Here is a 21,679-nt window from a genome sequence, read left to right as displayed (position 1 = left end):
ATGGGCTTTCCCAAGGCTAAAGCTCTACCACCGGAGCAGCACTATTTCTGGCTTTTTCTGTGTATGTGGTACCGAGGAATCCAACCCGGGTGTTTGTGCATGCTAGGCAAGCACTCTACCACTAGGCCAAATCCCTGGCCCCTAAGTCATTTCTTTACTGGGAAAAAAAAAAAAAAAGAATCATGGCCTTCTTAAAGCTGTTCCATTGGTTTTTTTGTTTTTGTTTTTTATGCTGATGGGACTAACATTTCACAAATTTTCATCTGAGTCGTCAAATGATAATATTTCTTGTATTCCCTGGCTTCTGTATAATATTCTAATATCTAGTTTGTCCTGTTTTCCTGTCTCCCTAGCACAGAAGTAGTCTGAGTTTGGTGGACCCAAAAGTGCCATTTCCTTTTCTGGGGCCGTGGCCCCCCCTCCTGCCTGCCTGCCTGCCTGCCTTTCCGTTTGGATGTTTTAATGGTACCCTCCCTGGCTCAGTGATTTGTGTTCAGGAAGCAGGGCAGTGATTACTTGTTTCTGCTTTGTGAACTTCCTCCTCTCACTTCCTCAGGAAACCAAGCAGCTCCTGGCTGGCTGCTGGGCGCTGATTTTATGTGGTGGAAGACAAGGCCTTAGGGTCTGAACCCAAGCCAGTGTTTTCCACCTTTGTCTTTTTACTACCGTCTTCCTCTGGGCGTCATAGGAACATTTTGTGATTGAGTCAAGATGATGTCATGTCCTCTTCAGCCCTGGGAGATTGCTGCTCAAGTGGAGGACAGACAAAGCCTTCCTGAAATAGGTAGGATGGCTTTTGGTCAGCAGTAACATCACCAGGTGGGCTGTTGTGATCCTGTAGCCCAGCCGTCATCTTGGGTGAACAGCTTGTCAGAAGCAAAGGGTAGGTTAAAGGGGTAAGACCTACAGCAGGTAAGACTGGCAATGTGCATTCGGGGTGCTTTGGAGGGGCTCTAGAGTTAAGGAAATGGAGACACCCCATCTAGGGTAAGGTGTGTAACAAGGGCATTGTTCTCCCTCTGGACTCATGAATTTATTGTCCAGATGACTGAGTTTGAAGTACCTACAGTGTCTCCACCGTAACTTTTGGGTTGGATTCTTAAAAGTACGTGGTAATGCCACTTGCTAAGGCAGGGAGGAATGCTGAAAGACTTGGGAGACGGGCTTTTAGGTGTTTGTTTTGGTGTTTGTTTGGAGGATTTGTTTGGTAGGCCATTAATGTGTGGGGTCTGGAGCACAGGAGATCTGGGCTAGAAAAATGGATCTTCAAGCTAGCTATTCAAGAGATTAAGATCTGAGGATCACAGTTCAGAGGCAGCCCAGGCAGGAAAGTCCATGAGGCTCCATCTCTAATTAAACAAACAAACAAAAAACAGGTGTGAAGCTGTGGCTCGAGTTAGTAGAGCACTCACCTTGAGCACAGAAGCTCAGGGACAGTGTCCAGGCCCTGAATTAAAGCCCCAGGACTGACACAAAAAGAAAAAAAAGGAAGATGGATCTTCCCGGAGAAGTTGCATTGATCTTGGAAATATCTCACAGCCTAGAGCCCTGAGGAACTTCAACACTGAAGGAGGCTTGAATGGAAGATGCAGAGAAGACTGGGGGCATGATTCAAATGGTAGAGGGCCTGCCCAGTAAGAAGACACTCTGACATCAAACCCCCAAAATGTCAAAGGTCGGAGTGGTAGAGGATATCTGCAGGAACATGCACCTTTATGCTCTTACCCAGGCAGGAGTTTCCCAACATTTAATAGGTACAGGGAGCCAGGAGCGGAACAAAGCTCAGAATCTTTCAGACATCATCTCATCTGCATGGTTAGTTTAAATTCATGACTGTCGAGAGTAAAATTCTTCAAAGCATGTTTTTTTTCTGGTATGCATTTCTAAATATGGTTTGTGTCAGTCTGAACTAAAAACATGGCATTGGTTGGGCTTTGAACTTCATAGACAAAAACTTCACTAATCTGCTACAAGAATTTCCTGTGGTGTCTCCACATCTGCGTGGTATCCAGGGTAGATATTCAGGTTTACGGTATTGTGGGCTGGATAAGAGAGAACATTTTCTGTTTCTAAGGAGGGAGCTGTTGTGAAATAGATTTTTTTTTCTGTGTTTTGTTTTGTTTTGGACTCAAACTTGTGTTCATTCATAGGCACCCTACTACCTGAGCCATGCCTCTGACTCCTATATTTTTGTCTAACAGTTTTATAGAAATATAATTCATATAACATACAGCTCATTCATTCACTATATTCATATATATAATTTATAGCTAAAAACTATTACAGTGGATTTTGGAACACCTTTTTGGGGGGGGGGCAGGGGCAGTATTAGAGTGTGAATCCAGGCTCACAATTGCTAGGTAGCTGCTTATCCCTTGAATTACACTGCTAGCCCTTTTTTGCTTTAGGTATTTGTTGGATTGGGCCTCATTTTTGCTTGGTTTTGGCCTCAGAAAGCAGTCCGTCACATACAGCCTTCTTAGTTGATTGAGATCACAGATTTGCACCATCAGGTCTGACTTGTTGGTTGAGATGGAATTTTAATTAACTGGCTTCAAATCACTATCTTCCTATTCTGCTTACCAAATAGCTGGAGTTAGAGTGTGAATCACTGTGCCCAGCTCAGTATTTGAAAACTTCTGAATTTGGACATGATGACATATGCCTATAATCTCAGCATACAGGAAGTGGACACAAAATGGTCAGAAGTTTGAGAACAGTATGGGCTACACAGCATGATCCTGTCCCTCAAAAAAAGCCGGGGGGAGGGGAGGGAGGGCTGGGAATTTAGCCTAGTGCTAGAGTGCTTACCTAGCATGCACAAGGACCCGGATTCAATTCCTTGGCACCACATACGTAGAAAAAAACCCCCCAAAAAACAGGAATGGTGCTGTGGTTCAAATGGTGGAGATTTAGCCTTAAGAAAGCCCAAGGACAGTGCCCAGGCCCTGAGTTCAAGGTCCAGGACTGGCAAAAAAAAAAAAAAAGTGTTTTTCATAACTAAAGAAATCTGTTCATTCCAGGTGCAGTAGCTCACACTTGTAATCCTAGCTACTCAGGAGGCTGAGATCTAAGGATCTTAGTTCAAAGCCAGCTGAGGCACTAAAGACTGTGAGACTGTTATTTCCAGTTAGCCACCAGAAAACCCCAAGTGACTCTGACTCAAGGGGTAGTGTGGTAGCCTTGAGCCGAAGGGCTCAGGGACAATGCCTAGGCCCATGGGTAGGGGAATAGCCTTGAGCTATTCTGCCCAGGCCCAGAGTTCAAGCCCCATGACTGACAAAAAGAAGGAAAGGAGGGAGGAAGGGAAGGAAGGAAGGAAGGAAAGAATGAATAAATATATTCCTGGGGCTGAGAGCATGGTCTGGTGGTTGAATGCTTGCCTAGCATGCACAAAGCCCTGGGTTTGACTCCTTGGTATCACGTACACAGAAAAAGCTGGAAATGATGTTGTGACTCAACTGTCCAAGACAGTGCCCTGAGTTCAAGCCCCAGGACTGGCCAAAAAAAAGAAAGAAAGAAAAAGAAATCTATTTGTTAGTTGTCAATCCTTATTCTGTTTTTCCTCCCCTTTACTCCAGCATTAATCTAGTTCCTATTTCAGTGAATTTTTCTCTTTTAATCTATCTCCTCTCTTTTTCTCTCACTCCCTCAGTAGGTCTGGAAGTTGAACCAGGGCCTTAGGCTCACTAATGGTTGTTACATGGTTGTGACTAGAAACTGAGAATTAATTCTTTTTTCTTTGGGGGGGCAGGGAGTAGTGCTGGGGCTTGAACCCATTGCCTTGTGCATGCCAGGCAAATATTCTACCAATAAGCTATATCCACAACCCCATATCACCTCCCTTGAAGTTACAGATATTGTGGCCTCTGCCAGGACTCTGTAGATCTGTCACCTTTTAGAGAGGGAGCCTGCCATAGGAGCCAGTTTCTTGAGGTTGTAAGGCGGTGAGTGCCACTGGAAAGCAATCAATGGCTCATTGAGGCTAGATTTCCAAAGAGTCTGCCAGTGTACTTGCTGACTCTAAAGACCTAGCACTGAACAAGGCACTGCTGTCCTTCGATGCTTATGTGCCAGCTGGTGTCTCTAAAACCACACAGCATTGTAGGCATGACATTTAGATAGAATCATAGTTTTTTTTTTCCTTTCCTTTCCTTCCTTTCTTTCCCTCCCTCCCTCCCTCCCTCCCTCCCTCCCTCCCTCCCTCCTTCCCTCCCTTCCTCCCCACCCCCTCATCAGTTGTGGGGCCTGAACTCAGAGCTTAGAAACTGTCCCTGAGCTTTTTTCACTCATAGCTAATGCTCTAACACTTTGCGCTATGGTGCCACTTCTGGTTTTCTGGTGGTTAATTGGGGATAAGAATCTCATTGGACTTTCCTTCAAACTGTGATCAGGATTTACACATGTGAGCCACTGGCTCCTGGCCAAATCATATGTTTTCTAAGGGTGTGACAGCCAAAGAACTAAAGGACCATAGGAGAAGAGACCAGAACTTTCTAGGTAAGAGGCACAAGGCTTGCTTAGTATTCTGGAATAACTGGACAGAGGCAATGTGGCTGATGATGAATAAGTGAGGGGCAGGACACAGCCCAAGGTTGGAGAGGTGGGCAAGGCTATCTTTAGAGTTCCAGGGGATACCACGGGTATGAGTTCATCATATATCCTCCCAGAGAAGAGATTCAAAGGAAGTGAAAGGAATCAGAATGAAACTAGGGAGACAAAGCTAGTAAAATTGCTCTGACAAGCCTATTAAATCACAGCTCACCTAGCTTAGAGGGTCAGTGTTGTAAGAACTGGTTAATGATAAACAAGAGGGCTAGAAAAACCTACCCAAAAACTGCAAGTTTGGAGTTTTATCTGTCATGTTTTCTACAAATTGCTAACTAGATGGTGAGGCTAGATTTTGATTCAGTATTTTTAGGCAGAAAGACTGCATGGGTGTTGCTGTGTACTGTGTATTTCATCACAGTAATGGGTATGTAATTATATGCCTAGTTTCCCCCCTCTAATGATGCTAGAATTAACCAGCAGGTTCGGATGCAATCAAGCCTGATTCCTCCATCATAAACTTTATCCTCATTTTGACCTCATTTTTAACGATGTTTGCTAATCATTGGCTAGATGCAGTTTCATTCGGGGTGCAAAATGATGATTTTCTTAGCATTTTATTTGTATTAGTATGTGTGTACATGTGGGCATGTGCATTCATGCATGTACAAGTGTCAGTTATTAGAGCCTGTGTGCTAAGCTTTTCCACTCAAGGCTGGGGCTCTACCACTTGAGCCACATCTCTACTTCTATCCTTTCGGTGGGTAATTGGAGATGAGCCCTACAGACTTTTTTTTTTCTGCCAGTGTTAGCTTCAAACCACAATCTACAGATCTCAGCTTCCTGAGTAACTAAGATTATAGGCATGAGCCACCAGCGCCTGGTAATTATGTTTTTTCCTTTTTTTTGTCAGTTGTGGGGCTTGAACACAGGGTCTAGGGACTGTCTCTGAGCTCTTCAGTAATTACCATTAATGGGTAATGTGACAGTCACCAATGTTTCTACCCTAATTTGGCCACAGCTTCATTTTGGGTAAAATAATCATGAGTACTGCTGTAGCAGATGAGTTTACACATACATAGCACAGAGAGTATATTAAGCACTAAATGTTTAATAATACTAGTATTAATATGATTTCTACCAAACAAGTGAAAGTAAGCAAGTCCTGTTAACTCTGCTAATCTGGGGAAAAAAGGTACAGAGAAACAAGAAATATATATATATTTATTTATATATATATAATTATTATTATTTTATTTTTTGGTCGGTTGTGGGACTTGAACTCCTGGACCTTGGTCCTGTCCCTGAGCTCTTCAGCCCAAGGCTAGTGCTTTACCACTTTGAGCCATAGTGCTACTTCCAGTTTTCTGGTTAATTGAAGATAAGACTCTCAGGGACTCGGGCCTGGAGTTTGACCTAGTGGTAGAGTGTTTGCCTAGCATGCACGAAGACTCAGGTTCGGTTCCTCAGTACCATATACATAAAAACGGCCGGAAATGGTGCTATGGTATAGGTCTAGCTTTGGAAGCCCATGGACAGTGCTCAAGCCCTGAGTTCAAGCCCCAAAACAGGCAAAAAAAAAGAATTTCACGGAGTTTCATACCTGGTGTGGCTTTGAACTGGCTGTGATCCTCATATCTCAGCCACATGAGTAGGTAAGATTACAGGCATGAGCCACTGGCACCCAGCTTTTTTGTTTGTTTTTGTACCAGTCCTGGGACTTGAACTCAGAGCCTGGGTACTGTATTTGAACTTTTTTTTTTTTTTTTGCTTAAAGCTAGTGCTCTACTTTTTTTTTTGTTTGTTTGTTTGTTGGGTGTTTTTTTTATTATTATTTTTTTGCCAGTCCTGGGCTTGAGCTCAGGGACTGAGCTCTGTCCTTGGAATTCTCAAGGCTAGAGCTCTACCACTTGAGCCTCAGCACCACTTCCAGCTTTTTTTTCTATGTATGTGGTACTGAGAAATTGAACTCGGGTCTTCGTGCATGCTAGGCAGGCACTCGACCACTAGGTCAAAATCCTGGCTCCTTGTTCTCTACTTCTTGAACCACAACTCCAAGTCTGTTTTTTTTTTTCTTTTGGAAATTAATTGGAGATAAGTGACTCATGGAGTTGGGGCTGGGAATGTGGCTTAGCAGTAGAGCTACCTACCTAACATGCACAAAAACCTGGGTTCAGTTCTTCAGCACCACATAAACAGAGAAAACTGGAAAAAATGGTACTGTGGCTCAAGTGGTAGAGAGCTAGTCTTGAGCAAGAGAAACACAGGGACAGTGCCCAAGTCATGAGTTTAAGCCCCAAGACTGCCAAAAAGAAGTCTCATGAACTTGCCTGCCCAGACCAGTTTTGAACCTTGAGCCTCAGATGTCAGCCTTCTGAGTAGGTAAGCATGTATAGCTAGTATTATAGCACTAAATTAAGGACTTTTTAAGTTACTCCTACCCAGAGCAAGCAGAAATCTACCTGTCGTGGGGTAGGGAAGCATCACATGTTCCTCACATCTAGTTTCTACTTAGACCCAAGAAATGCAAAGAGAAATTGAATCCCCAGATGACTTAATTAAACCTTCCCATTTGATTAATGATTGCTAGCCATGACCTGGAATCACAAAGTTTCTTTTGGATGTGGCACTAGGAATTGGATCCAGGGTCTTGCACGTGGTAGGCAGGCGCTCCCCACTGACCTATATAGCCAGCCAGAAAACAAGTTTAGATCCACATCAGTCATGAAATCAACAGAACGAAAAAAAAATGGAGAAGCAAGGAGTCCTGTTAAACGTGGTATGGCACAACAAGGTTTCTATTTCACAACTGACTGAAAAGGCACAAGCACCAGGGTATAATAGTACACATTCACAGGGGAATTCAGCACAACCAGTAGGCCTATGGCTAAGTCTATTTAAATGTAGATACTTTATTACTGTATTATATTGACAACTGAGCCAGAGATGAAGCAGGACAGAAAGTCAGAGTCCTTCCTGGAGGAGCCAAATAAAGGCCCAACACACACTCTCCCTTCCTTCTCCTCCCTCTCACCTCTGTCCCCTCCCTTTCCCATTCTCTCTCTCATGCCAGTCTTTTTTTTTGGGGGGGGGGAGGGGGGCCCGGGTGCTATCCCTAGGCTACTTTTGTTCAAGGCTAGCACTCTACCACATGAGCCACTCTGCTTTTTCTGTGATTAGAAATAAGAATCTGAGGGACTTTCCTATTTGGGCTGGCTTTATACTGTGATCCTCAGATCTCAGCCTCCTGAGTATCTAGGATTATAGGCAAGCCAGGAATGCCTGGCTCCTTTGTGGTTCTTAATTGGAGATGAGCCCCTTGAATAGCTAGGATTATAGGTGTGAGCCATTAGTGCCCAGCAAGGGGCCCTTGTTGAGTTGGCAAATATGGAAATCAGGAATAAGAAGTAGACTAAAGGGCCGGGAGTTTGGCCTAGTGGTTAAAGTGCTTGCCTAGCATGCATGAAGACCTGGGTTCGATTCCTCGGTACCACATACATAGAAAAAAGTCGGAAGTGGTGCTGAGGCTCAAGTGGTAGAGCTCTAGCCTTGAGAAAGTCCAAGGACAGTGCTCAGGCCCTGAGCTCAAGCCCAGGACTGGCAAAAAAAAAAAAAAAAAAAAAAAGAAGTAGACTAAACAAGTGAATCCTTTGTACTTCCTACTCTTTTTTTTTTTTTTCCTCCCCTTTGGTACTGGAGATCAACCCAGGACATTGCACTTGCTAGGCAAGAGCTTTGTCACGAGCTACAGTCTAGCCCAATTCCTACTCTTGATCACTGAATCTGTCAGCTCCCAGTAAGGCAAGAGGGCTGAAGAAAAAAAAAAAAAATGAAGCCAGGCAGGGTAGCTCATGCCTGTAATCCTAACTACTCAGGAGGCTGAGATCTGAGCATCTCAGTTCAAAGCCAACCTGGGCACTAAAGAAAGTGAGACTCTTATCTCCAGCTAATCTCTAGAAGATGGGAAGTGGGAAATAGGGCGGTGGCTCAAGGGGTAGGGTGATAGCTGTGAGTTTGAATTGCTCTGGGACAGCGCCCAGGCCCAGGATAGGGCAGTAGCCTGGAGCTGAAGAGCTCAGGGACAGTACCCCGGCCCAGAGTTCAAGCCCCCCCCAACTTCCTGCCAGTTACCTAAACAAGTCAGATATAAGACTTCTAAAGAAGTTTGTATTTTATTAAAATATATACAATACATGTCTGTTAAGTCTATTACATGGAAAAAGTGTGCTGGCATATATTTGTAGTCTTGACATTGAAGAAGCAGAGTTAGCCAGATACCACTGGCTCACACCTATTAACTCCAGATCTGAGAATTGTGGTTTGAAGCCAGCCTGGGCAGGAAAATCTGTGAGACTCTTATCTCCATTTAACCACCAAAAAGCCACAAGTGGAGCTGTGGCTCTAGTGGTAGGGTATTAGTCTTCAGTGAGAAAAAGCTCAGAGACAGTGTCTAGGCCCTGATTTCAAGCCCCGGGACACAAGCACAAAGGGCTGAGTCAGGAAGATGGTGAGTTTGAAATTAACATGGTCTACATTGTGACACTTGGTTTAAAAAAGAGAAAGAGAAGAAGGAAGAGGGGAGAGGAGTTTTTGTGTTTTTTTTTAAATGATTTAACACAAAATTAAGTAACTGAACCATTTCCATCCTGTAATGTGACTGTATCTGTACCTGTTCTGTAATTACAAAATATTTCAAATATGTATAGAAGTGAAAACACCTGCTCATACACACACACCCAAATATAACAAATGTAACACCAAATATAATAAACATAACAACAGCACACTTGTGTATCTGCTTCTGATTCTTTAACTAAATCTCAAAGATGGAATTAGTTCCCCTGTTTTTCTTCCTGTCTCCTCCCTTTTTACTAGGAAACCATTAGAATTTACAAGTTCTTCGCATCTATATTTTTTTAACACTTGCCCTGTATATTCTTTTTTAATTTTTAATTAATAAAAGTATTTTTTAGTGTTCAATTTTTATTTCAAAAATAGGCATCACGGGGTTTTATTTTCCCAATTTTTTTTTATTGTCAGGATAATGTATAGAGGGGTTACAGTTACATTCGTCAGGTAGTAGGTGCATTACTTCTCACACATTGATACCCCTTCTCATGTTTTTGTCCCCATTTCCTTCCCCCCCACTCCCTCCCAATGAGAGGAGAAGTTTTTGGGTTTTTTTTTTTGCCAGTCCTGGGCTTGAGCTCAGGGCCTGAGCACTGTCCTTGGACTTTCTCAAGGCTAGAGCTCTACCTCTTGAGCCTCAGCACCACTTCTGGCTTTTATCTATGTATGTGGTACCGAGGAATCGAACCCGGGTCTTCATGCATGCTAGGCAAGCACTTTAACCACTAGGCCAAACTCCTGGCCCCGAGAGGAGAAGTTTTAATCTTTTTTTTTTTTTTTGCTAGTCCTGGGGCTTGAACTCAGGGCCTGGGTACTATCCTTGGACACTTTTTGGCCGTGGTTAGCGCTCTAACACTTTAGTCATAGCACTACTTCAAGCTTTTTCTGTGTGTGTGGTACCACGGAATTAAACCCTAGGGCCTCGTGCATGCTAGCTGAGAACTCTGTATCTAGCCTACGCTCCTGGCGCAGGAGTTATCTTTTGATAGCCACGTTATTGTGGTTTTACAAAGTACCTTCACCATGTCATTTTTTGCTGTGAATTGTATGTAGCTTTCAGACTTACCAGACACACTACTTAGATCTTCCCAGTCTTGGCTCTGTTAACTTCTGTGGTCCATGCTATATGAATCGTATATTCATAAATCATGAGTGTTTTCCCAGTGAAGATTCTTCTAAGAAAATATGGGAAAGAAATGTCCTTAAATGGATTGAACATATTTTCGCCCTGCAGGCAGATAAAAATGGAGGGAGGAGTGCACTTGAAAAACATTCAAACAGCATCGAGAGGAATTTCATGTGTGTGTGTGTGTGTGTGTGTGTGTGCGCGCGCATGTGTGCGTGTGTGCCAGTGCCATTATTGGGGCCTGAACTCAGAGCCTGTGCACTGTTCCTGAATTTTTTCTGCTCAAGGCTAGTGCTCTCCCACTTGAGGCACAGCTTTATTTCTGACTTTTTGCTGCTTCATCATAGATAAGAATCTCATAGAATTTTCTGCTCAGGCTGAGTTCAAACTGGGATTCTGAGATTTCAGCCTCCTGTGTAGCTAGGATTACAGGCATGAGTCACAGGCACCAGTGCATACCATTATTTGTGTTGCAGCTTGAAGGTTTTCTAAGCTATGATATTGTAGCTGTCACTCATGTTTTGCTTCTTCTTTGAGTCAGTAATTTGATTTCTTACTCCATTTATCTGTAGTATAGGTATGAGTGTGAATGATAAAATTGCAGAAGTTAGGGCTGAGAGTTTGGCCTAGTGGTAGAGTGCTTGCCTAGCATGCACGAAGACCCAGGTTCTATTTCTCGGTATCCCACATACATAGCAAAAAGCCAGAAGTGGTGCTGAGGCTCAAGTGTTAGAGTGCTAGCCTTGAGAAAGTCCAAGGACAGTGCTCAAGCCCTGAGCCGAAGCCCAAGACTGGCAAAAAAAAAAAAAATTGCAGAAGTTAGTGTTTTAGGATTACAGATTTTTACAGACTGACTCCCCTTTTTTCCCCCTCTTACAGGAAATGACATGGAGGCCTTATGAATACATACGTGCATTCTTGATTCAGACTTCAGACTTCACCAGAGCCAAACCAGTCTGGAAGCACATCTTAATTAACACTACAAGGAAACTGCTACCTCAGCAAACAAAAAGCAAGTAGGAAAAGATTGATCATCCCAAATGCCAATTTTAAAGAAAACTTGTTTTCCAAAAACCTTACAGGAAATTTGGAGACTTTCAAAATTGAGGAGAAGCTTTATAGGTAAATGGATTTGACAGGCGGGCTCTGTCAAAATTCTGCAGAGGTTTGCCCTTTGTTCCTCAGAACTTTGTGTGAAAGAATCCCCATATTGCTTTTTAAATTGCTGTTGATCAGCATATGGGTGTGGGGTTCTAATTTTTTTTGGTATAGTGAAGATTCATTATATTGCATTTTGAAAAGTTAAGTTATTTTTCTGCCATTGTAAATATGAATATGGAAACTATTCTTGCAAAGCAAACATTTTTCTCAGCAAGCATATCTTTTTATGAAGAGAGTTAGAATGCTACAGTTCTTACACAGCATTCTGGACATTTTTATTTTTTATGTTTATTTTTTGGTCCAGAGATCCTGCCTCCATTGAAAATACTAATTGTGTGAACCTATTGTCTTCATCTCTGTGTTGGCTCACACGGTCACCTGCCTCATGGAAACGCCTTTTTTAAATCGGAGATTTGCAGAACTCCACTATTTTTATACCTATCTACAGTTTTGACAGACAGTAATTAAAACTCCAATCCTTCACACCCACCTGTGATTCCTGGCACAGTTGCCCCCACCCGCATGTATTGCTGCAGTGCCCAGGATAGTAAAATGGACCACAAGCGGCGCTTCCTGCTTGGCGGGTCCAAGCAGAAGGTGCAACAGCATCAGCAGTACCCGCTGCCAGAGCTAGGCCGAGCACTGAGTGCTCCCCTGGCATCTACGGCCACCGCTGCCCCCCTGGGCAGTCTGACTGCTGCAGGCAGCTGCCACCATGCCATGCCCCACTCCACTCCCATTGCTGACATCCAGCAGGGCATCTCCAAGTACCTAGATGCCCTCAATGTCTTCTGCCGTGCCAGTACCTTCCTCACAGATCTCTTCAGCACCGTGTTCCGGAATTCACCCTATTCTAAGGCGGCTGTGCAGCTACGAGATGTACAGGAACACGTCATGGAGGCAGCCAGCCGGCTGACTTCAGCCATAAAGCCCGAGATCGCCAAGATGCTCATGGAGCTCAGTGCTGGGGCCGCAAACTTCACAGATCAGAAGGAGTTCAGTCTCCAGGACATTGAGGTACAGTGCCTTCTTTCTCCTATATGAGATAGGAAATATATTCCCCACGTCAGGTAAGATTCTCTGTTGGCTGTACCCAAGCCACTGTGGTGGTAGCTTGTGCTCTCTTGTCTTGATGGTCTCCTTGTGTGGGGGGGAAAAAAGTTTGGCTGGGCAATAGTGGGAGACTGATATCTGAAGATCACAGTTCAAAGCCAGCCTGAGCATGAGACTCTTATCTCCAATTAACTGCCAAACAAAGCTGCAAGTGAAGCTGTGGCTCAAGTGGTAGTGCTAACCTTGAGCAAAGAAAATTCAGTGATAGTTCATAGGCCCTAAGTTCAAGCCCCTGGACCAGCATCAAAAAAAAAAAAGTTTGTGCTTGCCAAGTTCTAATTGCATTTCAGGTTAAATAAATTAAACTTTTTTTTTTTTTCAGTGTTGATACTGGGGCTTGAACTAAGGGCCTGGTCACTGTCCTTTAGTTTTTTTTTTGTTTTGTTTTGTTTTTTGCCCAAGGATGACTCTCTACCACTTAGGCAGGGCAGGGGTATGGGGTAAGGAGGCAGTGGAGTAGTTTAGTGATTACTTAAAGAAATAAATATCTCACAGACATTCCTGCCCAAGCTGGCTTCTAACAGTAATACTCAGGTCTCAGCCTCCTGAAAGGCTTGAACTCAGGCCTGGGCTCTGTCCTTGAGCTTTTTATTTTTTTTCCTTTATCTGGTCCTGGGGCTTGAACTTGGGGCCTGAGCTCTGTTCGTAAGCCTCTCTGTGCTCTCTACTTTGAGCCACAGCAATACTTGCAGATTTTCTGAATAGTTTATTGGAGATAAGAGTCTCCTGGGGACCTCTCTTCCTGGGGCTGGCCTTTAACTAAGATCCTCAGATCTCAGCCTTCTGGGTAGCTAGGATTACAGGCGTGAGCCGCCAGTGCCAGCTTCTTGAGCTCTTTTGCTCAAAGCTAGCACTCTACCATGCTGTTGAGCCACAGCACCACTTCCATTTTTCTGGTGGTTAAGTGAAGGTGAGTCTCACAAACTTTCTTGTCTAGGCTGGCTTCAAAATAGCCTCAGGTCACAGCCTGAGTAGGTAGGATTACTAGAGTGAACCACCAGTGCCCTCCTACCTTTATTCTTGACTTTACTTAGGAAATGTCTTGTGCTTATGGTAAGCCCTGTGGCCAATCTAACTTAGGGCCTAGGCTAGGATGCCTAACATGGAGTTACATTCACATGTCCCAAGAAATGATTGGTTAAACTTTGATCTTATTTAACTGATAGACTTAAAAGCTATTTTTAGTTGCTGAGAGAGTTAATCTGCTGTTTCTTCCTTTGCCCTTGGGCACCCAGTTTAAGCTGCTAGATGGCTAATGCTTTGGAGAGAATTGTTCCTCTCCCAGTCCTGGGGCTGTAGTTGCCAGTTCTTTGAGCCAAATCAGAAATGGAGACTGCATAAGCTAACTAAAACCATTTTGAGTTAAAGCAAAACTAGACTATTAAATAACACAAATTTTATTGTCCTTAAAAGTAATTTGAGAGAGAGAATTTGAGCCAGGATCAAGGTATTATAGCCAGGTTGTCTTTGAACTCTTCATGCCTTAGCTTCCAGGGTGCTTAGATAATAGACATGCTTCACCATGTTCAGCAGTACAGTGATTTTTTTTTTTTAGGAGACATTAACATCATTGGTGTAAATCAAGGTTTATCACCCTTATTTTAGAAGGGTCAGATAGGAAATTTTAGGCTTCTTGGCCTGCATGTGTGTAGTCTCTGCCCCATGTCCTTCCTTTTCTTCTAACTCTTAAATAAAATGTAAAAAGTGGACAATAGAGGTATAGCTCAATTTTGGTATAGTACCAAATTAAGTAGAAACAGCCAGGTCAGAGCATGAGACACCTGGTGCCAGTGGCTTATACCTGTTGACTACTCAGAAGACTGAAATCTGAGGGTGGAGGTTCAAAGCCAGCTGGGACAGGAAAGTCTGTAAGACTCTTATATCCAATTAACCACCAAAAAGCCAGAAGTGGCTGGGCACCATAGGCTCATGCCTGTAATCCTAGCTACTCAGGAAGCAGAGATCTGATGATTGCCATTCAAAGCCAACCTGGGCAGGAAAGTCTCTGTAAAACTCCCATCCCCAGCAAACTACCCATAGAGGAAGTGGCCAGGAGTGTGGCCTAGTGGTAGAGTGCTTGCCTACCATGCACGAAGCCTTGAGTCTGATTCCTTGCTACCACATACACAGAAAAAGCCAGAAATGAAGCTGTGGCTCTTGAGCACAAGAGGATCAGGGTTAGTGCCCTGCCCAGACCCTGAGTTTAAACTCCAGGACTGGCAAAAAAAAAAAAAAAAAAAGCCAGAAGTGGAGGTCTGGTTCAAGTAGTAGAGCTCCAACCAGCCATGAATGAAAAGCCAAGGAAGAGCACATGGAACTGAGTTCAAGCCCCATTACTGAAAAAAAAAAATTTGTCATTCAGCCACCTGGAAATGATCCTGATCACTTACTTGTCTCAGGATGCATTGATCAATACTAGATCTAGACTGCTGTGACTGTCATTCCAGATTGGCCTGACCCTTTGTGCTTTATTTAGATAGAATTCAGCAGAAGTACCTGGAAAGATAAGACCAAGGCTTTTATTTCAACCTGAACCTTACTGACCTTGCATCCAGGACTTTCCATGGCTGTTTGCTCAAAACCTAGTGGGAAGTTTCGCTTATCCCACAGGCTACACCAATTAAAGATGAACCAGCCCTCCCCTCCCCCACCACCAGATGCTGAGCTTACTTACACCAAGTCATCAGTACTTAGAAAGTACTAACAGGCATTACTTACCTACTTCCTCTCCCATCTGTTTTCCTAGAACCAACCCTATTGTAACAGAGAAGGGGAAGTACTTATTGTACTTACAGTTTGGAATTTTGGCTAGCTTTCCTCCATTGAAATGATGGTCAGAGTAGTGGGAATGCTCTCCTTATCCCTCTTTCCCTCCCCTTCCCATCTCCTTCTAGGAGAAGGCTCCTTCTTTCCCTTTCTCTGCCTAATAGAGTAAACAGGCCTCTTAGGCTACTGGAAACTTCATAATACACTGGATGGGTTTTAGAACCTGTGGGTTTGTTGATTCTGTTTAAAACATCTTATGTCAGTTCTAAAATGGGATTGGGAAGGATAGGCCCCAATCCCCCACTGACTTCACATTTCCCTTTTCCCAGAACAGCATGTGGTATTCCTAGAATTCATACACTACTACAGGACTTAGTCATAAGCCAGTGTAGATCTCTCCTCCAAAGTGAAATGGCTAGGCATTTGACATTTGGGTTTTGTTTGTTTCTTCTTATGGTTCTAGAGCCAGAGCTGGGAGAGGGTTCTGACTTTCATCTTCTCTCCCACCAAGCCCTTCAAGAACTCCATGGTCTAATATTGTGGAACTTGACAAAGGCCAGGCCTTTGCTACAGTCTGGCTGTAGTTTATCCCAGCAAACTCACTCTGAAAACTAGCCTCCAGTGTGGACAGTGTGGGAAGCTTATGGGGGCTTTAGTGGTCTTTCTCCTGTGAGTTCTAGTTTTAGACAGTCTGAACTCATTATTCTGACAGTTGTTTTATAGTCAGGGCACACTTCATGCTTTCTTTACCTGAACCCACCTGCTTGCCTGCTTTCTGACATTGGTTGAAGCAGCACAATGTCCTCCATGGTACCATACCATTGAGTCTTTTCTTTTTGTGCCTGTTCAGAGATTTGACCTCAGGTGCTGTTCCCTAGCTTTTTCTTGTTCAAGGCTGGCACTCTACCACTTTACCCACAGCTCCACTTCTGACTTTTTAGTGGTTAATTGGAAAAAATAGTCTCATGGACTTACCTAACCCGGGTAGCTTCAAACCAGATCTTAGCCTCCTGAGTAGTAGAATTAATTACAGACATGAGCTACCAGTGCCTGGTTTCTCCAGCATTTTTTTTTTTTTTTTTTTTTGCCAGTCCTGGGCATGAGCTGAGGGTCTGAGCACTGTCCTTGAACTTTCTCAAGGCTAGAGCTCTACCACTTGAGCCTCAGCACCACTTCTGGCTTTTTCTATATATGTGGTACCAAGGAATCGAAACCGGGTCTTCATGCATGCTAGGCAAGCACTTTAACCACTAGGCCAAACTCCCGGCCCCTCTCCAGCATTTTTATTGGCTTTCTAAGTATCATAGGCAGCCATCAACTCTTTTCCTAATTGACATTCAGATTGATTCACTCACACATATCTTTTGTGGATTGTATGGTTATTCAGGCCTCATGAAATTTGTTTTTTGCTTTAAATTTTTTTTATTTAATTTATTATTATTGTAATTAATAGAAGGGTAACATTTCATTTGCCAGGTAGAAGGTGCATCACTTCACCCTTTCTCATGTTTTTGTCCCCATTTCCTTTCCCACACCTCATGAATGTTTGAAATAACTTGCTGTGAGCACAAACTCACTCTTCAGGGCCTTAATTCAGGTATATTGACATATATTTTGGATACATGCATTACAGAAAATATTAGAAGTTTGTTTCAAAATGTGATTTTCATTAACCTTAGTAGAATTAATGGTGCATACTGTTCTCCCCACTCCCTTTTGGCCCAAAAGCAAAATTCATTGTTACTCCTTTCTTATTTTGGCAAGTAGGTCTTCCATTACAGATTTTAGAGTAAATATTTTTTAACTATATATGCCAAATGAAAGTCTAAATTGCTGTTGCTGTTCAACTCAGTTAAACCCGAGTTCAGGGGCCGGGAGTTTGGCCTAGTAGTAGAGTGCTTGCCTAGCTTGCACGAAGACCCAGGTTCAATTCCTTGGTACCACATACATAGAAAAAAAAAAGCCAGAAGGGATGCTGAGGCTCAAGTGGTAGAGCTGTAGCCTTGAGGAAGCCCAAGGACAGTGCTCAGGCCCTGAGTCCAAGCCCCAACTGGCAAAAAAACAAAAACAAAAACGAGTTCAGGGCCAGAGGTTTTGGCCTAGTGGTAGAGTGCTTGCCTAGCATGCACGAAGAACTGGGTTCGATTCCTTAGTACCACATATAGAAAAAGCCAGAAATGGTACTGAGGCTCAAGTGGTAGAGCTCTAGCCTTGAGAAAGTCTAAGGATAGTGTTCAGGCCCTGAGTTCAAGGCCCAGGACTGGCAAAAAAAAAAAACCAAAAAAACAAACAAACAGAAAAAAACGAATTCACTTTATAAAAACTTATGTAGCCAAGTGCTGATGTCTCAAACCTATTATTCTAGCTACTCAGAAGGCTGAGATCTGAGGATCAAGGTTCAAAGCCAGCCCAGGCAGGAGAGTCCCTGAGACTTGCACCTCCAATAAACCACAAGAAAACTGGAAGTGGCGCTGTGGCCCAAAGTGGTAGAACACTCACCTTCAGCAAAAGAGCTCAGGGACAGCACCCAGGCCTGGATTCAAACGCTATGATTGACCCCCCCAAAAAAAGACTTGTATCCTAGCTATTCAAGTAGATGAGATCTAAGGGTCACATTTCAAAGTCAGCCCTGACAGAGAGACTTTTATCTCCATTTAATTACCAATTATCTCCATTTAATTACCAATGGCTCAAGTGGTAAAGCCACAGCTTTGACTGAAGAAACCAAGAGACATCACCAAGGACCAGAGTTGAAGCCCCAATAGCTACACACACACAGACTACGGTGGTTCATGCCTGTAATCCTACACACACACACACACACACACACACACACACACACACACACACACACACACACACACACACACACACACACACACACACACACACACACACACACACACACACACACACACACACACACACACACACACACACACACACACACACACACACACACACACACACACACACACACACACACACACACCCCGCGGTGGTTCATGCCTGTAATCCTACCTACTCAGGAGTCTGAGATCTAAGGATCAAGGTAAAAATCAGTCTGCACACAAAAAGACCTGAGACTCTATCTCTAGTTAACCTTTACAAAATGGGAAGTGGAGCTTAGCTCAAGGGTAGGGCGGTAGCCTTGAGCTGAAGAGCTCAGGGACAGCACCAAGACTGAGTTTAAGCCCCATGACAGACAGAAAGGGAAAAAAAAGAAGAAAAAACTTCATAATTTTCCCAGTTGCTCATTTCTGGTCACTCTGGCTTTTTTTTTTTTTTTTTTTTTTTTTCATGTTGAGGATGTGGAACCCAGGGTCTTTTCCAGTGAACCACATCCCCAGTCCTGCCTCTTTTTTTTGGGGGGGGGGGGTGGTGTCAGTACCAGAGCTTGAACCAATGATTACTTGCCCATTGCTGTCATCTCACCACTTGACCCACATTCCAACCTGGTCTTTTGCTGATGGAGTCTTGTGGAAGTTCTGTACTGTCTTTGAATTGTCATCCTCCAGGTGTCAGCCTCCTATGTAGATAGGATTATAGATGGGACCCACCAGTGCTCAGCTCTGACTTACTTTAGTTTTTACTGGGGCAAATAGGCTATTATCTAAATTGCCTGCAGATTTTAGCCTTTAGAGTAAGTTATAATTAATTAGGCAATTGGAATTTGTATGACTATAAACTTGTATTATATATAACAAACAAGATTTACTAGCCATTTTATGTGAGTGGAAGCCACTATGGAGATGCTGGACCTTTGACTGATTTGTCAGGACATGTGTATCCAGCCAATTCATTGTTCTGGGGATGGCTGACTAAAAGGAGAAGAGTAAGGAATTCACCAGGTTCCTACTTTTCTAATGTACTCTACCTTTCAGGGTAACCAAATAGCCCTATTTGATGAAAGAAACAACACTATAGGAAAGGAACATCTTGCCCACTTTTTTTTGGTGGTAGGGGTTGCCTATAGTAGAGCTCCAACTCTTGCTTAGCTTTTTCACTCAAGATTGGTCCGCTTCCACTTGAGCCACAGCTCCTGTTGTACCTGAATTCCTAGGACCCTGAAAGAACCACCAGAGACCATAGTCAAAGCTAAAAGCAAGGGTTGTTTATTACGAGTTTGAACTTGGATACGAGTTCAAACTCGGACCTCCACATACCTGTAGCCAGCAACGCTAAGAGGTCCCAAACAAAGGTTTTACACAGCTTTTATACAAACAAGTTTTAAGGGAATTAGTTAAAATCACCAGATTGGCTGTTTGGTAACTTTGAACCACTGGTTGCTTCAAGACTGATCAGAGCTCAGGTGTCCACTGAGCATTGAGCTGTTGCCACCTGGGGTTCAAGTCCGGACTAGTTAATACATGGGCCTTGAGCAAGGGGCGGGGGGGGTGGGGGGGGGGAAGGTGGGAGGGGGGGCTCATTCCCAGAACATGGGACAATCTTGGCACAACACTCCAACTGGCTTTTTTTTTTTTTTTCATTAATTCACATACATTGATACCCTTCCACCTGTCTTGGTCCCCATTTCCCTCCCCCCACCCATCCAACTGGCTTTTTTCTGGTTAATTGGATATAAGAATCTCTTGGATTTGTCTACCTCCAAACAGTTCTCCTTGGATTTCAGCCTCCTGAATAGCTAGGATTTACAGATGTGACCACAGGCACCCATCCTCAGCATTCTTCCATGTACAAGAGATGACACAAGGAAATGGTGCTGTGGCTCAAGTGCTAGCCTTGAGGTAAAGAGCTCAGGGAAAGCACCCAGGCCCAGAGTTCAAGCCCCATGATCGACCAAAAAAAAAAAAAGAGAGACAGAGAGACAGAGAGAGATGCTACAAGTCAAGTGCTGATGGCTCATGCCTGTAATCCTAACTACTCAGGAGGCTGAAATCTGAGGATTGGGGTTCAAAGCCAGCCAAGGAGGCAAAGTCTGTCAGATTTTTTTTCTGGTCTTGGGGTTTGAACTCAGGGCCTGAGTGCTGGCCCTGAGCCTCTCTGCTCAAGGCTAACATGCTATCACTTGAGCCACAGAGCCACTTCTGGCTTTTTCTGAGTAATTTATTGGAGATAAGTCTCATGGACTTTCCTGCCCTTGGCTGACTTCCAACTGGATCCTCAGATCTCAGCCCTACTGAGTAGCCATTACAAGCGTGGTATAAGCCACTACGAGTTGGCTAGGAGATTCTTATCTCCAATAAACTACTCAGAAAAAGCCAGAAGTATTGCTGTAGCTCAAGTTATAACACTAGCCTTGAGCATAAAGACGCCCTGAGTTCAAGTCCCAGGTCCAGGGGGGTGGGGAAGGATACAGTTAATTAGAAATGTCACTTTGTTAACCATGATGAATTCAGTGAGAGTGCTCTGTAATGGAGGATAAAATTGTTTTATGGGGCCGGGCGTTTGGCTTAGTGGTAGAGGTCTTGTCTAGCATGCACGAAGACCGGGGTTTGATTCCTTGGTACTTAGAAAAAGCCAGAAGTGGTGCTGAGGCACAAGTGGTAGTGCTCTAGCCTTGAGAAAAATCCAAGGACAGTGCTCAGGCCCTGAGCTCAAGCCTAGGACTGGCAAAAAAAAAAAAATTGTTTTATGAATGGTTGCTTGGGAATTACTTGAAGTGTAGGAATCAGGCCTCGTCCACTCAGGTCACATGGATCATCTCAGTGCCTCCAGAAGAACTGAGACAGATGATCTTGTCCTCTGATGTGACAGAAAGAACCAGATAGTATAGGATTTTGTCTCTTTTTCTTTTTTTTTCTTTTTTCCTGCTGACACTGGGGCTTGAACTCAATGTGTCATCATTTACTAGGTAGTTTTCCTGCTGAGCAATGGCTCCAGCCCCTTATTACAAGGGTTATTTTTTAAATAGTCTAACTTCTGTCTGGGCTGGCCTAGACAACAGTCCACCTATTTGAAGGTTCCATTTGTAGTTTGGATTACAGGCGGATACCACCCCACCCAACTTCCTCTGTTCTCAAGGACTTTCCAAGTGTTCCTAATTTTGGTGCTTAGTGAATGAATGGCAGGATGAAATTGCACAGTTGCTTAAAAAAAAAAAGACTTAAGTGAATGCACGGAAAAATTTAGATTTGGTGGACATAAAAAAGAGAAACAAATAAAAGAGGCCACAGAATTGGTTTCAGGTAGAGCTGGCTTTCTTGGGTGAATTTTTATAGTTGCCTGTCAGTCTGTCCAATTTCACAGGACTGAAGAGGTGGCCTGTTAGCCTTCCCCGTTACAAACCAGGAGTCTGATCATCCGTAAACATTTGCCTGGAAAGGGCTGGAGACGGGGCTCAGTGGCAGAGTACTTCCCCAACACCACAAATAT

At 43.7% G+C, this 21,679-nt stretch overlaps 1 protein-coding gene across 3 annotated transcripts in view; it reads left to right on the top strand.

Annotated features, from left to right (window-relative positions):
• Garre1 (granule associated Rac and RHOG effector 1) overlaps positions 1-21,679 on the top strand; it is a 63,923-nt gene that overhangs the window by 9,841 nt on the left and 32,403 nt on the right. The window contains exons 1-2 of one of the 3 annotated variants that reach the window (XM_090322792.1): positions 743-883; positions 11,183-12,481. In XM_090322792.1, coding sequence (XP_090178918.1) covers positions 11,987-12,481 — 495 coding nt within the window. In that variant the 5' untranslated portion in view covers positions 743-883; positions 11,183-11,986. Of the gene's footprint in view, positions 1-742; positions 913-11,182; positions 12,482-21,679 lie in introns of those variants that run through there. The other 2 variants (XM_090322790.1, XM_090322791.1) reach the window with 2 other exon arrangements.

This window comes from Megascapheus bottae, chromosome 31 (genome assembly GCF_031878675.1).
Source record: "Megascapheus bottae isolate mThoBot1 chromosome 31, mThoBot2.hap1, whole genome shotgun sequence".
NCBI classification, from domain to species: Eukaryota; Metazoa; Chordata; class Mammalia; order Rodentia; family Geomyidae; genus Megascapheus; species Megascapheus bottae.
The sequence above is the reverse complement of the archived record's forward strand: the minus strand, read 5'-3'. Positions and strand labels throughout refer to the sequence as shown.